Genomic DNA, 22,478 nt, shown 5'->3' with positions numbered 1-22,478 from the left:
AAGAGGAACTGAAAACGTTTCTATTGGAATGGAATAATGAATGCCTAAGTACAGGAAAAGTGCAGAGATAGTTAAGAGTTGTTAGTTGTTAGAGAGAACAAGCCGTAGAAAGTTAAAAAAGATAGATGTGACATCTGTTTCAACAAAATGGTGGAAACTTGGCATATACAAATCTTTTTAAAGGTCAGACTGTTTTACCAAATTAGGAAACTGAAAAACAAAGGGCAGCTGTCAAAAATGTAACCTTGAATCTTCAGCTGAAATTAACCAGACATCATCAATCTCCTAAGCATGTTACAGATCTAACCTATTTGGCTCGACTTAATAGACGTTTTTAAAGGCCAGAATCTGACCATCTGCATTTATGGCAATAAATAAATAAATAAATCCAGTAAACCAACAGCTATGAAGTAGTTCCAGATCTGTCGACTGCTTTACAGTTCAGTATCACTTTGCCAAACTATTTCACATATTTCAAACATCCTTAAAGGAGAAGTTCAATTTCCTGATTATTTACTCACCCTCATGTCATCCAAGATGTTCATGTCCAGGATTTTTCTCCATATAATGGACTTCAGTCGGAGCCAGTGGGTTGAAGGTCCAAACTGCTGTTTCGATGCAGCTTCAAAGGGCTCTACGCAATCCCAGCCGAGGAATAAGGATCCTATCTAGTGAAACGATTGGTCTTTTTTTTTTTTTTTTTTCGAGGAAAATTAGATACTTTTTAATCACAAATGCTCGTCTTGCATTAACTCTGTGATGCAATGCGTATGAGCATCTTTACACATTACGTAATCACCTTGGAAAAGTCATGCACAGTCAGTTGTACTTTGGTTAAAAAATCTCAATTTCTCCTTCAATTTCAAAATTGTCAGACTTTTTACCTTTTTGGTAAAATGCGTTTGAATTTCTTAGCACATTTCGCTGTAAAACACTGGGTCTGTACTTCCGACTACGTTTTTCGCACGCGTGATTACATAATGCATGAGGTCAAGCTAGTGCAAGACGAGCATTTGTGGTTAAAAAGTATATAAATTTGTATTTTTCCTACAAAATTGTGCATTATTTTGCTGGATAAGACCCCTATTCCTCGGCTGGGACCGTGTAGAGCCCTTTGAAGCAGTGTTGCCAAGTCTGTGGTTTTCCCGCGGAATTGGGATACTTTAACACTGTTGTCGCAGGTGGTTTTTTCATGTTTTTGCGGGTTGAAACAACCCCAATAACACTATCTTTATCCCCTGGAATGCGAACTGTACCGGGGAACCCCTCTAAAAAACATGTATTTTACTCCCCAGCCCCCCAGAATGCGTTTTTTACTGGGGGACCCCCCTCAAAATGCCATTGGGCAAGTTTTGGGCTAGTTTTGAGTAGCAAATGGGCGGCTTTGTTTTGAAAACCTGGCAACCCTGCTTTGAAGCTGCATTAAAACTATTTGGACCTTCAACTTGTTGGCCACCACTTAAATCCACTATATAGAGAAAAATCCTGGAATGTTTTCCTCGAAAACCTTTCTTTTTGACTGAAGAAAGAAAGACAGGAACATCTTAGATAAAATGGGGGTGAGTAAATTATCTGAAAATTTTCATTCTGGAAGTGAACTTCTCCTTTAAGGCCTACAACATCACATGGAAACCTACAGACACTGACCAAGGATACAAATTTGACCAAAAATAAGATAAAAAAAAAAAAAACATTTCTGTATTTTCCAACTATATTACCATTACCTATACAAAACACTTTTTTTTCTCCCGCTCTCTCTCACATACAGACACGCTCTCAGACCGGAAACGTGCACTGGCACATGTTGTAAGCTTTAACCCGCGAATTGATTACTTTTTCGATAAAACAGTTATCAACTGGAAAATTACGTTTTGTCAGCAGGGCGGTAGTAAAATCACTGTTTTGAAGAGTTTCAATTTACAGCTTTGCTGTAAGTGACGATGCTACCGAACTTTGTTGACAGCCACACACTCAGGTAAGTCTCTCTCTGTCTATTTCTCTTTTAATTTTAACGTTAAAAATCAGCAGTTCAAACCTCCATTATTATCTCTAAAATTACGTTATGGAATCAGCTACTGAATCTCGGGCTGAAAATGCGTAACTTAACACACGAGCGTTTACGTCGGCAAATTGTTTCTGGATATATGTGTAAATATCTAGCATGCGATGCGATTATGCGATTTTTATAGTTTAATGTTAAAGAAGAACAGCACTTGATCCTTATGTATGGAGCTGTGGGAGTACATGAGACAAAAAAAAGTTTGGAAACACTGCATTAAAGCTGTCTTTCTTTCCACATTTTAAAATGGCAGAACACATGGTACGTTGCGTTACATAGTGTGAGAAAAATATAAATAATGTGTAAATAATACATCTGGTGAATACTTTTTGAATGTACTGTACAATTCTGACATTCATATAGAGTTCTCTTGAGACTGTGTTTACTCTCACTAGGTTTCTACAACATGCAGACCCTTTCTCCAGTGGTGCTGGAGCTCTAAAAACATGGGTGACATCTTGACTTAGCAGAGCTCCTCATACATGCTGGATTCGCCTAGACAACAAACTGGTCTGCGACTGCAGCCTCAAGGTTAACCTGTTACTATGGAAACAAGTCAGCCAATAAAAAAACAGCAGACGGTTGCTATGTTGACTGCACCCTTTTTGTTTTAAGGATGACCTATTTTTTTTTCCAGAGCAAGTCAGATGCGAGCTTGTGACACTCTCACACATAAACACACGCAGGAACACAGTAAGAGAGGTAGGAAAACAGGTTACACTCTTACAAACACAAGTTCATATGTTGTAGTAGAGGATTTGAATGAAATAAAAATTTGAAAAATTTTTACATTGAAAAAAAAATCCTATGACCTCTTCCATCGGTTTGTAATGTAATCTTACTGTGAAATGCGATGAGATTTTGTCTCAATGGAGGGGAATTCTTAAATACCATACCATGACAGTGAGGCAGTTGTCATAGGAACAGCATGTACCACAGTGAAAGGCTGGTGTGACTGCAGCTTCAATGGTTAATTAGGGTAAACAAAGAACTCTAATGCAATCCCTCATCTACCTGAGTGTATAAACTAATCAAAGCCGGTTTAATCAGAGCCTAATCACATCCAGATTTAGAATGAGAAATGTCCTCTGGAATATTTGCTGAACCTTTTGCATTGATGCCTACAGACATCACAAAATGCAAATCTAACACAGGCGCACATCTGTTTCTTCTAAGTCAGTAAGTCGGAGGAGCAAGACTTGCCTATGTGAGATCTCATGTCTGTGAACGCCTTTGTGGCTGTTAAAATCCATTGTTTTTTTTTATAACCTAATTAATGCTGAACTAAGACATATTTAGTCCAGGTTTAGTTCCCTTTTTGCCATTCATTTGTCCCCAGAGACAAAAATGTTTAATGTAAACAAATCTGCAGGTTCTTACAGATAAGAAGAATTTGAGTTTACAGAAGAATTTGATTTTTAAATCTGTTTATTTAAAAGAAAAACACCTAAAATCTGATTAAAATTAGATTTTTAAAGCATCTCAGTATAACTGATCAGATCAGGTTTTATGTATTTTCATTATATATATTTAAAAAAATCACGTTCTTTAATTTTGCAAGTTCATATTAACTCTCACTAAACTGTGGTGCTTGCAAATAAATATTGCATATTCCACCCTTTCTGATGTTTCAATCTATTGTCTGTGACAGATGTGTTCAGATGTGAGTACTGCACTCATGAAAAACCTTAGTAGAGCATCCATTACTAAAATTGTGTGCATGGTGCTTGTGTTGTTACTCTGACAGCCATGGTTTCTGTAAGTGTCCACCACAATCTCACGGCAATTCGGAAGTATTTCAAACTATAATTCATATAAATTCATACAATCTCATGTGTATGTTTTCATAAAATCCGCTCGCGTCCCATTGACAGTTAAGTTTAGAGGTAGGGTTGTGGCAAATCTTCATGCTTTTTTCAAAGTGTACTTTTCATACAATTCACATTATATGAATTCATACGTAGTTGCCACCTTGTAAAATTGTTAGATTTTTCTGTGAAATCAGATTGTATGTAATATAAGTCTGAGGTGTAAAAGTTTCAGCTCAAAATATACCGCAGATCATTTATAATATAATTTTGAAAATGCCTATTTTGAGTGGAAACAGAAACAGATGATTTTCGTGCATGGCTCTTTAAATGCAAATGAGCTGCTGCTTGCCACCCCTTTTTCTAGAATAGGGCTGTGCTTTTACAGCTTGTGCCTCAGATTCTAAAAAACTAAAAAACATCTGTTTGGTTTTGATTATCATGTCTCTCACAACTGAAATCAAGCGTTTTAAACTATATTAGTTTAAACTTCTGACATATGGCTTTCTGAGCACACAGATGAAAAGCGGCTGCCACACAGCATGTGAGTACTAAACTACACTTTCAAATACACACAAGTTTATGTTAAAAACACGAGTTTAGGTCTGTGTGACGGCACCATAATATACAGTAAATAAATCAATAAATCCACTGCTTTCTTCACTCTTCTGAGGTTGGAACTCTTAATAGTGTTCTGTGCTTGTCTGTGCAGCCAAAGACAGAATAGTTAATATGCTTTGCTCAAACTTTTTGCCAAGGCGTTAGAACTGGTACACACTGTTGTCACTTATGAAAACAAAATGGCGGCGCCGTGGGTGGAAACGTGCAGATTAGGGGCGGTAATATTATATAAAAAAAAAAATCCCCTTTCTAAATCACGGGGGGAGCAAAATCTGACCCTCTCGTTTACCAAAAACAAAGTTAGTGGGTTGTTCTTTTTTATGTTTTCTGGGTTGGTAGATGCACCAGGGACCCAATTATAGCCCTCAAACACGGGAAAATTCTGATTTTCATCTTATGTCCCCTTTAAGAGAATTAATAGATGGCTTATTGCGAGAAAACACTATGTGAATGCTATATGCTTTGTGTTTTTTTGAAGTGCTACTTTATTTAAAAAAGTATAAACTTGACCCGACATTTTATGAATAGTCATTTTGATATAAAAACATTACAATCTTTTGCACATTAGTACTTAATTACACAGCTTTAATACACACCACCCTGTTGTTTGATAAGCAAACGCACAACATTAGCTGCCACACTAAACTCAACTGGTCTTTGAGATACACAGTATAGCTAAAATGATGTGGAAAACAAAAAAAATCCCAAAGCACATAATCAAAACTCACAGAGATACTGCTGAGATAATTTTTCACCAGAGAAAAATCATTCCAAAAGGACAACCAGAAAGAAACAAATACTTTCAGGAACACCAAGAGCAAATTCCCGCCCCCCCTTTTATGCAGTTTCTTCTGCAATTCTTCTTGTAACATATTTACAACATTGCACCAACATTTGATAGCAACGAGGGCTTAGACAAACGCTTTAATTATATTTGGTTGACCTGAGCCCCTTTTGTGTGTGCTCCAGCCATTTGGGATAATTTAATCCAGATCACATTAGCATCAGATTCAAAGACACCAAGAGACAGCGGCTATAGTCCACATATCAAAGATAGTTTGACATTGTCCACTGGTGAAACTTGTCACTATCTGGCCATAAAACCCCAAACCCCCCTCCTGTAGACTTACAGGGTGACATACACTAATTTTAAATCGCTTAGTCATTGTACCATTAGTCTTCTTCTTTTTTTTTTTTTAATCTCCCATTATTTTCATATAACATACAGGAGATTTTTTGCAACAATCTAATGTATGTGATTCCATTCAATCTGATCTGGACATACATGGACATCCTGACTGCTTCTGAAATGATGGGGGAAAGGGATTGTCTATGATACATTTTCTTCTGACCAATTGTGTTATTTTCCTAACTGTCCAGTTTTTTTTTTATTTAGAGAGTCCTCCTTAAGTCCTCATTGGTCTCCCCAGTCTTGAAGCAATTCACTTTGTGCTCTTTCTCAGATGAAGAAAAAGGCATATAAATCAAACAATCCACCGACAACAGCAAGAAATAAACCATTCTCTGATACCACAGGACAGTGCTAGTTTCACTTTTCTTTCTTTTCTTTTTTTATCCCTTCACAAGGGTTTTTTTTTTCTTGAAAGCATGCATCTTTTTAATCAGGCAAAGTGCATAAACAGTATTGACAAAGAAAAAACACTTACTTTACCGCATTGAAGTGCTGTGGTGACTTATGTGACAGTTTTTGATTTGATGTATGGCCAAAACAAGAAAACATGAAAAGACATTGGGGGTCTCTTGTGAGATATGTTGTAACGTTTTGTGTGCAGCTATTTAATATTTTTGTTCACTGTCCCTGAGCTTTTGCTAATTCTCTCCATGATCTTACTTTATTGACAATTTACCATCTATTACTTTTTTAACAGATTTTAAATGTACTCTTCAATTTCATAAGGGCGCTGTCTCAGACAGACGACATGCTAAGCATGAGATATTTGTGCTTAAGAAAATACTTTCTTGGCGTACAGGATCTGTTTGACCAATCGAATTAGAATCTTTATTTTAGCTCTAAAATTAGGATTAATTCTTTACATAAATAGAGGCTTTGACATTACAAAAATAGGGCCATGTCTTTCCTAAAGCTTTTAGGTAATAGATAGCTTTTAGCCATTTTAAAATAGGATCAACTCTTCTATGAACAAATTAAATAAAGGCTTTTTGTCAATATATGATATTTTGCTTGGCAATAGCTTTTGATTGGCTTTCTAAATTCACTTTCTGTATATTCTTTGCTAAGGGCATCAACCAAATTATTTTTTTCTTCTTCTCAGAGGGCCACGAGAACACAATTAAATTGTGCTTCTTAGCAAATTACTTTTGTAATAGACTTGTGCTCTGTTTTTTTTTTTACTTTGGGATTTTCTAGGCATCGAATACAAGTTTGACCCGCAATTCCGATGGTCACTTTGTCCTTAACTACAGCATGTAATGACAAAAAACAAGAATTTCCTCTATAGGAATGCTACTGTCGGGTGTGATATGTTGTGTCTGTTGTGATATGTCGTGGCTGGTGACTATTTTTCTTCTTCGTGATGAAGGCGTGTGAATAGTCGAAATCATTTTGTTTGGATTTTCACGTAAGCATTCTATCGTTTTGTGCTGCGAGAATACTGACCTTTAACTAGACTTACAAAACTCAATTAATGCTCAACTAATACTTGGAACCCATGTAAAATATATAGCAGTGACACAATGCGCGTATCCCAATGCGCGTGGCCCCATTCGAAATTCAAGCCCCAGAGAGGAAAGTTCCCTTCCCCAGAGCAGCCCCTACAGGCCAGTGACATACATCTCCATGCCATCATTAAAAGTAAAGATGGTGGTTGTGCTGGAGGTGGCTGAGCCCTGCTTCAGGTCAGGGATGCTCTCGTACAGGCTCTCCCCGGGAATCAGCATTGTTTTGGCCGGGAGATGCTGCAGTTTGGGGGTCTGCTGAGGGGGTGGAGGGGGTGGCGGAGGTTGTTGCAAGGGTTGCTGAGGACGCTTCCGCTTGGGCCGCAAGGTGGCACTGGCATTGGGTGGAGGCCTGTCACGCCTCCAGCCTCCCCCACCCTCCATGGTCTCGTAAGCCAGGTCTGTTTCCTCAGTGCTGATGGCTTCATAGCAGTGGTCCTCCATGCAGCCAGGTGGCGGTCTCGTGCCTTTGCCCTCCTGCGGGGCCCACGTTTGAGGTTTGACTACCACGCTGAAACCCCCGTCACGCTCACCACGGTCACCTCGAGCCAAGGTCCTATAGCCGCTGATGTCCCTCGTGGCGGTGGGTGAGCCAGGCATGCCTCGCTTCTTTTTGCCCGGTTTGCAGACTTTCGAATACATCTCTGTGATCTACATGATAATAGAGAGACAAAACATCTGAAACGTATTCATAAGGGGGAATTCTGTGCAACTATCTTTTACTCCAAAAGTTTGTTTTTCCAGTTCCTGCTGTCTAATGTGCAACAAAAACAATTCGGCCATTACAGCTGCTTCTGGTTAACTCTGAAATAGTGTTTAGGGGTAAGGAAGTACTCAGAGATCATTCACAGACAGTGTTTTAAGAATGTTTAATACCTAGAAGACATTTTGACTGAAAAGAATAAGAAATGGAGAATGTCCCTGTTGAAAAAGAACAGCTTATGCTGGTTAGGTATGTTTTGATGCATGGTTACTGGTTTAAGATGGTCCTGAGCAAGGACCAGCTTAGGACCAGCACATGACCAGCTAAAACATACCTAACCAGCATATGCTGTTATTTCAATAGGGGTGTCTTAGGACTGTGGAAAATGAAATGCACACTCACCCCTGCTGCAGATGCTGCCATATTCTCTCCCGCATGAGAGCTCAGAATACCCATCTGCTTGTGCTGGAAGATGATGTCATCATCTTCTGGAGGTTTCCATATGTACTGTTCTCCATTTCCCATAAACACTGCCTCCTGATGTATTAAAAACAATTGACTAGAATAAATATCATGTTACAGTTTAAGTTGCCATCTTAAACAATATACACTGGAGAATAGAGCTGAGTAGAACAGCATCATGAAACAGCATCAACAATGCCCTCCAAGGCAGTTAAGTGGTTTAAAGGGATAGTTCACCTAAAAATGAATCATTTAATTACTCACCCTCATGTTGTTCCAAACCCGTAAGACCTTCCTTCATCTTCATTTCATTTCATTTCATCAAAAATATCTTAACTTGTGTTCTGAAGATGACTGAAGGACTTACGAGTTTGGAACAACATGAGTAATTATTGACAGAATTTTCAATTTTCTGAGAACTATCCCTTTAAAACAGTAGTTTCAAAGGAATGCTTTGCCCATAAAATGAATTCTGTCATTATTCACTCACCCTCATGTTGTTTCAAATCAGTATGACTTTATTTCTTCTGTGGAAGACTAAAGGAGCTTTCAAAATTGAAGCTACAGGAGGTGCAAATTCAGTATGAAAGTACCATAACATTTGTCCATACAACCTTTGTGCAATATTAAGACTTCTTGATGTCTTTGTGTGAGAAACAGATTGAAGTCACTCATAATAGTCACCTCCAGTGAGCTGAGCTCAAGAACTGTTTGACTCCAATTTGTTAACAAAACGTTCAGACTTGGTTTTGTAAGCCAAATCAACTGATTCAGCCGTTTACTTCCATTATATTGAAAAGAGTCAGGATATTGTTCAAAAATGTACTTTTGATAGACTAATAGAACATTAGATGATAGTTTGAAAGAATATTAGATGAGTTTAGATAGTATCATAGTAATACATTTAACCAGTTGTGGAGTCAGTTAAAACCTCTTCTTCTAGAAAATAAGCCTATGTAGCATAATCAGGTTACCGTCCCCCTCTTAATGCCTGCCCTCATGTCTAACCATCTTCTGCATCTAATGATATTGAGCTTAATGTGTTTCCTGTACTCAGGCGTAAGGGAACAGGCTGATGCTTGCTGTGCATTTTCTCCTCATTGTTATGCAGGAGAAACGGAAGGTGGGCAATGGGGTGTGTCACAGTGCCATTTTTAAGGCAGGGATTAGCATGTTGTTGTAGCTTCTTTCGTTCACCATAGCAATTCGCTTTGTCTCCCATTAGGACTGGCCCATTTTCTGGCTCTGGCTGTTTGCCTGGGTTTCGGTGATTGAGAGGTTTCACTCCGCGTTTCCGCTGGTTGCATCATCCTCATAGTAAAGTGCCTGTGAGCACCCGAACGCTGTGGACGGACCACTAAACGCTTGCAAGTATCATTGATTTGGACAGTGTTCTCACAGAGAAAATAATGAAGTACACTTGCAGTGTACTTAATTGCAGATCCACTTTAGTTGCAAGTCCACACTACTGCTGAGGCACACAAAAATAGGGGAAGTCATTCCCAGCATGTGTCTATTTATAATAGGTTTCAGTTTAAGACGCAATTTAAAGCACAATCGGAAAATTACAGCAAAAGCTTTTAGTAGTCATGAAAAGGCAAATAATTTCCATCCAGAGGTGTAAAAAGTACTCAATTTTACTCAAGTGAAAGTACAGGTATCTGGCCAAAAACATACTTGAGTAAAAGTAAAAAAAGTACAACTTAAAATTGTACTCAAGTAATAAAAAAGTAAAAGTACTGACAGACATACAGAAGTATGATTAAAGGGAGAGAAAGATGCAAAAATGCAATGGCAGAGGTCAAACACATATATCTAGTGCCACAACAACAATAAAAATGAAGCACAGAATACCGAAAAAAACAAAACAGGGAAAGGTATTAAAAGGAAACTCCATCCTTTCCACTCTCATGCCATCCCATATGACTTTCATTTATCAGATGAACACAAACTAAGAGTTTTCAAAAAAAAAAAAAAAAAAAACTACTTTCCATGTAATGCAAGTGTATGAGACATCTAAAAATGACACTTCAAAAACTATACACAAATGAATATGACAGTAACTCAGGCAACCACTGGTAATGAATCAGGGTCTCCTTAAGTGAACTGATGTAAGATATGTAAGAAAAATACAAAGACTAATATTTTAAACTTGACCGTCAAGTTCACTTCGTGTGGTTTCCGAAGTGTTCCTGTCCCCTTGCATTATATTTACTAAAAATCTTTGCTTGTGTTCATCTGAAGAAAGAAAGTCATGAACATCTGGCATGACAGAGGTTTCAGATAATGATGAGAGAATTTTCATTTTTGGGTGAATTATCCCTTTGAAGAGCAAGATTTGATGCAGAGACATAAAACATATTCCAGACAGAATACAATGTGTTAAATTAATGAGAAGAGTCATAGAATTAAACAAACAACATTAACACTTTGAAAGGCCACTTTTTGTGGTGTCTATTAAACGTCACTGTCTAAAAGGATAATTGATCTTTTAATTGTTTATTTGGGGCACTTAAGAGTTTTTTTCTCAGCAAATATTGATAATTATTTGCACCTAATTTGATTAATTCTCTTCTGTTTACCATATTTAATGTGCATAAGATGAAATAAAAATGTAATGTACTTTTTAAGATAAAATAAAATTGTAAGGAGTAAAAAGTACTGTTTTTTTCTTCAGAAATGTAATCAAGTAAAAGTACAAGTAGTCAGTTTAAATTGTACTTGATTAAAGTACAAATCCCCAAAAATAATACTTAAGTACAGTAATCAAGTAAAATTACTCAAGTATTTTACACCTCTGTTTCCATCAGCAACAATACTCTCATGTACTGCAGTAGTGCTTTTTACATTTGTATCCTCAGCTACCTGCGGTTGCAGTGCTATATGAATTATCGAATTAGCACTGAATGTATGTGTAGAAGTGCACCATTCAGAATGGAACTAAAAATACCCTTTAAATTACAGTTCAATTACAGATTTGAATTGAGGGAGCAAACAGAATACAGAATTGCATTTGAATTTGAATCTAAGGAAGTCGAATTAAAATTCTTTTAGCTCATTGAGTTTTAACAGACCACCTAAAGCGATTCAGTGGGTTTGTTAGGGGGTAATTGAGAATGAATAAGGGAAAGTCACATGAGAGGAGGCAATGCCTACATCACAATATGATTGGATATGACTGGTTTTGTTGGGCTGTGACTGGTTCATGTGATAAATCCTCTGCCTCGTGTTCGTGCATGTCCGCAAATCAGTCTGAATGAACAGTATAATGGTGTTAATGGGAAGACTAATTAAAAAAATAAGTAAACAACTCACATACTTGGATATAACCAGTTTGTTACACCAAAATAAGACTTAAAATGGCATGAATACATTATCTGTGGGAGTGTTTAGTAAGTAATCAGCTTGGTAAAATGTAAAGTAAATCTCAACATCTGTGACCAATTTTTACAGAGCTTTGTTGACTGATGATCTGGAAAGTTTAAAAAATAGTTAAAAGTTAACTAAGAATAGCATAAGTTCACAAATACAATATTTGTTTAAATTGTTACTACCTTGAGTTATTATTTTGGACTAAATGTAACATTTTTAAAAACACTCACTTGAAGAGATTAATTACATTGTTAATGTAAAAGTGTAAAATCATAATAGGAATGTAACACTATTAAAATATCATATATTTTGATACAATAATATCTCGATATAAAGTCCATGAAACGATATTTATACATGATACATTTTGTACATTTTAAAGTTAAATTATTGTATCTAATGTACTTTGAGAGTTTAAAATTAAGAGTTCCAACCCATGTTCCTAACTAAGAAAACTTAAGTCAGAAAAAAGTCAGTGAATTGACTTGTACCTGAACTCTAACTTAACTTTAACTATAACTCTTTTTATTTGCAGTATACTGTCTCAGTCTAAATTACATTCACACTGGTGTTTTAGGAAGCCAAACAAATTAGAATATAATAATAATAATGTTAACAATAGTAACAGCAATTTTATATTATTGTTATTCCTATGACAGTAATAGCCATATATTGTAAAACAATTGCACTGTAAAATAAATGAAAATGAATATTTCATAAGTATATTATTTTTGCTTTACACTACAGTATGGAAATTTCTACACTTGAAATGTTTTGAATTTGGACTGCAGTTATGTTACCCATTTAAACCACTTTTTCTCAGTAATTCATACTGCACTTTTAAGCTTTTATTTTGACGGAAACGACAGCAGAGCTTTTATTTTAATGGAAAACTTCAACAACAGGCTTACAAAAACATGTCTCACTACAAATCTAGTGAAATTCTGTAATCATCTGGTGCAAAAACAAAGCATAACTGGTGATTGTTGTGTTGCCAAATGCGCGCTAAACTCCCAGCACATGCAGTAAACGAGTGCTGCATTTACTGTGAACTGAGCCGTTCTGAGGAGCTGAAAACACCTGATCACAAAGTGCTTAAGCCATATTTGTCCTTCCGGATTCAGTTCATTTGACAGATACTGTGCCAAAGCATAATGGTCCAAAACACAAGTTTAAAGACCTTTAATGTTAGAATTAGAAGTTTAAATATATTTTAAAAACTACACTTTTTGCCCAGAAGACCTATCATTGCATATCGTCATGTGACTACAATGATATTGAGGCAATTTTGCTATTGTGATACTACGATATTGATACTACCATTACATCACTAGTAAGTAATATTTATAGATAGAGCGATAGATAGATCAGATAGAACATTACCTTAGGGAAAGATGGAAGATTGAAGGCCTCCACGTTTTTCCGAGGAATCTTCTGACTGTGTGGGTGTGTTGGAGCTGGGGCTGGGTGAGTGGGTGGGGCATGTCGAATGTCCCCACTGCTGTGTCGCTGTTGTTGTCCGAGTCCCTCCTCGGTCTCCGTCCCATTGTCCCTCTTCTGGGCTGCTTTGTCCGCTCTCCGGACTTTTCTGATGCAGGCATACTCCACTGTTTCCTGTGGTTGAGGAGGCGTGTTTACCACTTGGGGAAGGGTCTCTGGCTCCGGAATCCCACCTTCCAAGCAGTCTCCGTCAGGATCAGGTGGCGCAGGGGTATTAGCAGGCACCGCCGGTGGGGCGGGTGTGTCCGTCTCTCCAGCTCGACCTCCGACGCCATAGCGGGCATCCTCAGAACCACGTGTTGGAGAAGAGCGGCGGCCCACCTCGGCGTACGTGTGTTCCCCGTCCTCACCAGAGGGGATCTGAGGCAGCTGGCGGCCCTGAGAACGCAGGTCGGAGTTTGAGCGACGGCTAGGAAGTAGAAGCAGATCCATGCTGGCAGGACGGTTCTTCTTAGAAGATTCTACACAGAGCAGTATGGTATTAATGGAAACTGAGAGCATCAAATCTGGGAAGCATTGTTTTTTAAAGAGACAAAAGATTTGCTCGAAACTGCAGAGGCAAAGGGCAGCAGACACATGCCAATCACTATAGAGTAAAAGTAATTACATCTATTAATAGCCAGTATGGAAACTCATGGAACATAGCTGGTACCATGCTCAGACCTTCCCCCCGAACTGCAGGTGTGTGTGAAGAACTAGAGACTATCAAGCTTTAAAAGATGTGATTGTACAGTACATACTCTTGCCATTGCAGTTGAGTCTGTTCATCTCATGAAGCTTGGTGTCTGACTTACTGATGGAGGTCAGCTTGGACTGTCGCAGTATACTCTGAAAATAGATACACAGATAAACTTCTTAAAATGTGTTTAACAAGCATAACCAATACAACAACAATAAAAATCAATTTTCCTTTTTAGCCTATACTGGGCATAGTGTTGGTTCAAGCTAGAATACGACAATATTAATAGATTTGTGTTTGATAATATTATTGCTTACTTTTTAAAGTTATTTATCATTTTTGTGTACTATGCTGAGTCACCATTACCAATTGATATCCAATGTAAAATCAGGGCAAACAGTCTCACTGTGTGGTGTGTTAAAATAGTGAAATGGCCAAAAATCCTTTTGTTTTAGATTCAATACTTAAGAGATCCATTCAAAGTTTAGGTCAGATCTATTTCCGCTGAGCCGATTAAGAAGATTAATTAAATTCTGGAGGAGCCTTCAATTTGTTACTTGAAACTAGTGTGAAGGAAGAATTTAAATCCTGAAACAAAACCATGAACTGCTTGAACTGACATGGAACTGAGCCCAGACCTGGGTTCCTTAGAAAATACAGAAAAAAGAGGGAAATAATTTAGAGGAAGAAGAATGGGTTTCATTCACTAGTAATATCTACACATGTGTATGTGCAAATGATGATTTATCAATAAAGTAACTCTCTGAAGATTACTTTAGGTTGCCCTCTCTCTTTGGTTGTATAAATGTAAAAGTTTGGGTTTAATAAGATTTTCTTTTTTTTTAAAGAAATTACTTAAATTACTTAAAAGTGACAGTAAAGAAATTTATAACGTTACAGAAGAGTTCTATTTTACAACAGCGTTTTAGTGCCACGTTAAAAAAAATCGAAGATTACAAGAATAAAGTCAAAATTACGTGAATGAAGTCGAAATTATGAGAATAAAGTCGAAATGTTTCGAGAATAAAGTCAAAGTGTTTCAAGAATAAAGTCGAAATGTTTCGAAAATAAAGTCAAAATTACTAGAATTGATTCATAGCAATTACGAGATTAAAGTTATAATATTTTGAAAGTATAATCTAGCACATGAGGATGCAAATGGCCAGGATTGGGAGCACCGGGATATTCCAAGTTTAGCTTTCAAAATCTGTCAGTTTTATAGCGAAATACAAACAATATGTCTATTACAATAATGTGTTTTTCATGCTCTTTAATGTGGCGTGACAAATCGCTGTGTTCGCCTCAGTTTAAGTGGCATGTGAATCAGTCATCTTTCCAATTACAGTGAGACATTCATTTTATTAAATTAGGCTATACTATTTTTTTAAATGAAGAGGAAAAACACACTTATAATTTATATTTCGTGAAAAAGCTGACAGAATTTGAAAACTGAACTGTTATATTAAAAGCAACAAAGCACAGAATTATTGCGATTAATGGATGGTTGGCATACTAATGAATGGAAGATTATTATTATTATTATTTCCAAAACAGCTTGTGAATAGTCACTTATATACCTCAGAAAAGACAACAATATAACTTATGTTAACTTCAACAAGTCCACTTCAACCTTTAGACATTTTATTGTTGTTTTAATTAAAGAAAACAATATAATTGAATAAAACAAATGTCTAATTTTAATCGAAAAGACAACTGATTTTTATGGAACTGTCCTGCCACATTTAAGCGTGAAAAATACATTAGTGCAAGACACATTGTTTGTATTTCACTATAAAACTGACAGATTTTGAAAGCTGAGACTTTGTTTTATATTAAAAGTACCCAAAGCACAAAGCTTATTGCTATTATTGGGTGGCTGACGCACTACAAATAGACCCAATGAATGCAATCGAAGATGTGAAATATTATTTCCAAGCATACTTCTCCTGCAAATATAACACATGGTATGATTTCTGCTAATAATCCCACATATATTCAAATACATTGCGGTGGCCTGCAACTTCTCCCGGTGCTACCAATCCGCATGCATAGGCTATACTCTCAAAATATTATAACTTTAATTGCTATAATTTAATTCTCGAAACATTTTGACTTTATTCTTGTAATTTCGACTGAAGTCTCAAAACATTTAGACTCAATTCTCGAAATTTCGACTTAATTCTTGAAACATTTCCACTTTATTGATGTGATTTCGACTTGGCACTGTTGACACTGTCGTACTATTTAAAATAAATGGACTTCTGAAAACTTAGAGAAATAGGCTATATATAGTGTGCGTTTATACTAATAAATAATTAATGAATAAAAATATGTTTGACAAATGGCTGCACAAGTTGTGAGCAATTATTAGTGAACAGAGAAATAGGAAAAAAGCAGCATGAGAGAAGAAACTTAGAAATGCTCACCATGTCCATGAGCCTGTGCTTTCTCTCCTCTCCAGGGCCATTGTGCGTCTTCCCCTTCCTGCAAGACACAATCAGCGAGATGTAAATCACACTTTTCTAAATCAAACATTTTAGAAGGTTAGGTTCAAACTTCAAATGCTCCGTTTATCCACTGATTTATGGAGACTGAATGCGCTGACTCATTTGAGCCCCTGATTCAATTTACTTTAGTAGCTCCAACTGTTTATCTTGTGCAGTAAGAAAATGCACATTTCAATTCAATCAGGCTACTCCAAGGATTCAAGGCAGTTGTTTTTCATGAACTGTTTGAGTGAAGTCGTTTGATCAGAAGTAACTGTGTGAGTGCATTCAAGATGCACTGTCCTCGAAATGAGTCCAGATTGGCATTTGAAACAACAGAAGGCTTTCACTGGATGATTAACAGGCCTCTGAGTAACTGCGGCACGACGGTGTTCAGGCCAAAACTCAGCCACAAAGAAAAACAATCAAACAATCAGCATAATACAATTCAAACATCGCTAAAATAGCTAAATGGATGCTAAGGATTATTTTCTTCATGAAAAGACAAGAAGTGCACAGACACTAGAAACTAAACTTTCTTTTCTCACACATACACAGGGCCCTGATCCAGACCATTGCCTGGAATGTTCAGACAAGTTTGACCAGACATCTGTTTATTCTTGAAAAAAAAAAAAAAACATGTCAGTCCTTCCCTTCTGGTTGCTCGCATTGCTTTGATAAGATTACAGGAACAGTGTAGGTATCTGAAATCTGCTGACCAGCAGGGCGGAATGGATACAAAGTAGATTTTGTAAAGTACTAAAGCTATTACTGAAATTCCCATGAATCACTGATATTTGTTTTTTAAGACATAACCGAATAAAACACATTAGTATAACATCACACAAGAACATCTAAGCTTCTTTGGTTAACCTTCTAAATAAATAAATGTAGTATACAAGTACAGCTTCTTAAAGCCGTTAGTAAATATACTGTGCTGAACATTTCAGATCTAATTAATCTGATAAATGATGTGGAAGGCCAGTGAGAAAGAGTGACCATATGTGACCCTGGACGACAAAACCAGTCATAAGGTTAAATTTGACAAAACTGAGATTTATACATCATATGAAAGCTCAATAAATAAGCTTTCTATTGATGTATGGTTTGTTAGGATAGGACAATATTTGGCTGAGATACATCTATTTGAAATCAGAAATCTGAGGATGCAAAAAAAATCAAAAAGACTGAGAAAATCACCTTTAAAGTTGTCCAAATTAGGTTCTTAACAATGCATATTACAAATCAAAAATTACATTTTGATATGTTTACGGTAGGAATTTTACAAAAAATCTTCATGGAACATGAACTTTACTTAATTTCTTAATGATTTTTGGCATAAAAGAAAAATCAAAAATTTTGACCCATGCAATGTATTTTTGGCTATTGCTACAAATATACCCCAGTGACTTAAGACTGGTTTTGTAGTCCAGGGTCACATATAAGCTTGAATTTGACCTTTTGCTTTTTAAAGGGACAGTTTAAGCTTACCTTTGCCTGTAGTGTTCAGTATTTATTTGCAAGCTATAAATAATATTTTTCAGTAGTAATGTCTCATAGAACAACATCTCTGATTTCCTCATTTACTTTTTCCGCAATGTGTTTTGCATCTGTATTTCCTTCAATCCTAGTTTCTGTCTTTCTCACTTATTTTCCTCCATCTCTCATTCCTCTAATACTTTTTCTTTGTCCTCCCACTACCAGATGCATCATGTGCTTTGACAAAATGAGACATTAGCATTCACACTGCGTGCCCTGTGCTATCATCGGTGGAACAAGAGAGACAGAGATGGAAAAGTAAGAAAAAAACAGCCACTTCCTGTTTAAACATCACTGCCATGTCAAAATGACGTCCCCACCATTACGCAGTGAGCATGAAAGAGGCGTGGGTGAACTTCAATGACATTTTTGAATAAGCTCTATTAAAGGCCTTAGTGACAGAGATGGGTGAAGACAGGTGATCTCTGGCTTTCATCCTGGAACACACACACGGCAGCAGTGGGAAATGTGGCTTTATATTGCAGAAGCATTTTTTTTTGTGATGTTGATGATATGAAGATTTACAGTACACTGTTGATGTAGCAAGTAATATGTGACCCTGGACCACAAACTCAGTCTTAAATAGCACAGGTATATTTGTAGCAATAGCCAAAAAAACATTGTATGGGTCAAAATTTGCCGTTTTTGTTTTATGCCAATAAAAGGATAGGATATTAAGTACAGATCATGTCCCATTAAGATATTTTGTACATTTCCTACCATAAATGTATCACAGCCTAATTTTTGATTAGTAATATGCATTGCTAAGAACTTCATTTGGAGAAATTAAAAGGTGATTTTCTCATTATTTTGATTTTTTTGCACCCTCAGATTTCAGATTTTCAAATAGTTGTATCTCGACCAAATATTGTCCTATCCTAACAAACCATACATCAATGGAAAGCTTATTTATCCATTCAATTATTCAATTTCAATGTCAATTTCCATTTCTAATTATGACTGGTTTTGTGGTCCTGGGGCACATATGAGAATGCTAGTTTGGTGTAAAGGTACTCATCGAAATCTCATTCAAAAATACTTTACTGAAGTAAAGCTTACCTCAGAAGTTAAGATCTATGTTATAATTTATTAACCTCAATGGACTGAGAAAAATCATGGTTCTAGCACATGGAATAAAAAGTAAATAAAATATTGCCAGTGGTGCACTTGCATGATGCTAGAGTGTTATGGGAGTTTCCCTGGATATAGCTATGCGTTTTTTATAGTATAGTGCTAGAGTATTCTTAATAAAAGAGTCCGCAAGATGGCATAATAAGATTGAAAGATTGTTAAAAATAAAGGGCTGCCACTAATGATTATTTTGGTAGTCGAGTAATTGGTCGATTATTCTGATGATTAATCAAGTAATTAAATCCTTTTTTTTTTTTTTTGTGGTAATAAAAATAGACCTAAGCGAACAATAGCCTTTAAAATGACTAGGGCTGTCACTAAAGATTATTGTATGCGATTGTATTATTATATGCAAGTAATCGGTCGATTGTAGTAATTGGATAATTGTAATTTCTCTATATTTTGTAGTAATAAATGGCCTGACGATTGTTTTTACAATTTACAGCACAATCTAATCCTTGTTTAATATTGGCTAAACATTTAATTCAAATGTCCACTTAATCTTTAATATTTGGCCCTTTCTCTACGACAGAAATGCTATAGCCAGTGTAATAATTTCTGGAATATGTGGACATTAAAACGTAAAGTCAGAGTGAGGATTTGGGCTTTTATTTTAAAGTCACGATTAACAGTTGGCATGTTTAGAAAGATATTGATGTAGCAATTCTCCTGTGTTTGTGTAGGTTTATTAATGATTTACCTTACAAGTGTGATGAAATGGTGCACAACATTTTAAACCCAAACTCACAGCAATATGCAGGGATGATTTAAGTGATATTTGTATGAGTACCTTGAGGTCAGTAATCTGTATACAGTAGTCAACATTTGAAGTGGATCAAAAAAGTGAATCAAAGTTGTCCTAAGACAAGAACAGGCATTGCTTTGTTTTTAGGACAATTTTGAAGAAAGGTTTTGATTAACTTCAAATGTTGACTACTGTATATATTTCTAAGAAATAAATACTTTTATTTATCAAGGATGAATTTGTTTTTCAAATGAATGCTGTACTTTTGAACTTTCTCATCAAAGAAACCTGAAAAGCAGTTTCCACAAAAAATATTAGGCAGCACTACTATTTTCAACATGGATAATAAGAAGAAATGTTGCTTGAGCTCCAAATTATATTAGAATGATTTCTAAAGCATCATGTGACACTGAAGACTAAAGCAATGGCTTCTTTGCCGAAATTCAGATTCGCATCACAGGAATAAATTGAATTTTAAGATCTGTTAAAATATAAAACAGTTCTTTCTCATGAGAGACTTCTTTTGAAAACATTTTAGAATCTTACAGACCATAAACTTTTGAATGGTAGTGTTTCTAGGGGCTTTTCTGAGTCTACCAGTGTGTTGCTAGGCGGTTGCTACATCATTATGAGTGGTTGTTAGCTTGTTGTGATCGGATTTCTTTGGTGTTCTGGGTGCTAGCTAAGGCATTTCTTGATAATTGCTATTGTGATTGGGGTTAATCCTTCAGGGTAAGTCTACGGAAGTCTTTCGCCAGTTTGGCTTGTTTTTTTGTGTGCACCAGGAAAAATCATAAGCCTCTCATCAATGAACTGCATGATTTGAGGTATTATGTCTGCAGCACAAAAGCAGGATGAGTTAGCACTTTAGGTATGGGGTTTGAACAAGTAAGCTCTCCAGAATTTGAATCTAAACAAATAAACTCAAACCAACCAAAGAGGACAAGCACTCTGTTGAAAAAAACAGCATATGCTGGTCTGGTATGTTATGAAGCATGGCAGCTGGTTTAAGCTGGTCCTTAGTGGGTCATAAACTGGTCCAAAGCTGGTTATAAGCTAGTTATGAGCTGGTCCTGAGCAGGAGCTAGTTGCTTAGGACCAGCTCAGGATCAGCTTAAACCAGCTACCATGCTTCAAAAACACACCTAACCAGCATATGCTGTTTTTTTCAACAGGGCAATCAGTGCATTTTATATATGAGCACATGTGTTTGTGTGTGCAACTCACCTCTGGCAGCCCACACATAGAACGACGATGAGGATGGTGACAACGAAGGCTGAGGCGGCGGCGATGGCCCCCAGCAGCAGTACTTTGCCGTAGGGATGAGCAGAGAAGTTCACCCCGTCCTGCATGGAGGCCATGTGGAAGTGCAAACACACACACTTTCACTCTCGCCCTCACACACGCGCACACATATGCACACACTCACACACACACACACACACACACACTCTCAAACACCGTCCGCAAGATCTGAAAGAGAAAAGTGAAGGTGCGAGAATCAGTTATTCTGCTTTGTAAAACGAGCCTTTTCACCCATCACAGAGATAACAAAAATGAATCATACTCTTTCATTCCTCCCTCCAGCCATTCTCTGGAGTGTGAATGAATGACAGAGAGTGAATATCCCCCACACTTTCTCTTGTTCTCTCTTCGTCTCACTCTTGTACTTTTATTTTGTCTTTCTCCTTCTGCGTGTCTCCTGCAGGTCTCTCTCTCTTCTCACCCACAGTGTGTCATTTTCTGCCCACCGACTGTCACTCAGCATTTGTGTGGAATCATTTGTCTCAGACTGGGGGGCATTTTTCACTTTTCATGCAAAGATTCATGAGCAGGTACCTCACCAGTCTGTCGCCGCAAACAAAGCAACGGTAAACGCAGTTGCTAAAAAGGCTGAGCTTTTACACTTCACTTTAAAGCCCCTTTCTAAACAGTTACCATGCTTGAACACTACACTCATGATCTTGCCCCTCACTCTGCAAACTTTTAAACAAAGCTGGTTTTAAAAACACTTGATTTAGTAGAATAACATTAGACGATTCAAATAATAGCAGGGTCCTCTCATAGTAAGCTCACACAGAAAGTGTTGCAGGGCCTGGAGGTCCAAGTGGTCAGCCACTGCTAAATGCGCCATGGGTCCCAGGGGCCAATGTAGTCAGCTTGTGCTGTATTCCCTAGTAGTCCAAGTGTTAAACTTCATTTGACAGTGTCAGGACACACAGTTTGAGGCTTTGGAGGCCCCTGGCACTCTGAGAGGAACATGTAGAAACTAATGGCAACAATGTCCAAGCTGCTACAGCACAGCTTAATGTGTCATTGCTGAATCAGCACTGACGTGAATACAATCACACACTGGTGTATTGCAATTTAAATGACTTTTCATGCATTACAAGTAGTATACAGTTTATGTCAAAAGTTTACATACACCTTGCAGAATCTCCAAAATGTCAATTATTTTACCAAAATAAGAGGGATGATACAAAATGCATGTTATTATTTATTTAGTACTGACCTGAATAAGGTATTTTACATAAAATACATTTACACATAGTCTGTATGATTTTGAGATCCATCTTTCCACACTGAAGACAACTGAGGGACTCATATGCAACTATTACAGAAGGTGCAAACACTCGCTGATGCTTCAGAAGGAAAAACGATGCATTAAGACCCAGG

General features: G+C 36.9%; 1 protein-coding gene across 2 annotated transcripts in view; it reads right to left on the bottom strand.

The window, feature by feature from the left end:
* Positions 1-4,960: 4,960 nt before the first annotated feature.
* LOC141287200 (uncharacterized) overlaps positions 4,961-22,478 on the bottom strand; it is a 33,298-nt gene continuing 15,780 nt past the window's right edge. Inside the window, exons 2-7 of one of the 2 annotated variants that reach the window (XM_073819334.1) lie at positions 21,030-21,275; positions 16,328-16,385; positions 13,963-14,050; positions 13,106-13,683; positions 8,291-8,425; positions 4,961-7,836 (exon numbers count right to left, since the gene is read on the bottom strand). In XM_073819334.1, the coding sequence (XP_073675435.1) occupies positions 7,282-7,836; positions 8,291-8,425; positions 13,106-13,683; positions 13,963-14,050; positions 16,328-16,385; positions 21,030-21,163 (1,548 nt within the window). In that variant the 5' untranslated portion in view covers positions 21,164-21,275 and the 3' untranslated portion in view covers positions 4,961-7,281. The remainder of the gene's footprint in view (positions 7,837-8,290; positions 8,426-13,105; positions 13,684-13,962; positions 14,051-16,327; positions 16,386-21,029; positions 21,276-22,478) is intronic. The other variant, XM_073819335.1, reaches the window with a different exon arrangement.

Source organism: Garra rufa, chromosome 15 (genome assembly GCF_049309525.1).
Source record: "Garra rufa chromosome 15, GarRuf1.0, whole genome shotgun sequence".
Classification (NCBI taxonomy): Eukaryota; Metazoa; Chordata; class Actinopteri; order Cypriniformes; family Cyprinidae; genus Garra; species Garra rufa.
The sequence above is the reverse complement of the archived record's forward strand: the minus strand, read 5'-3'. Positions and strand labels throughout refer to the sequence as shown.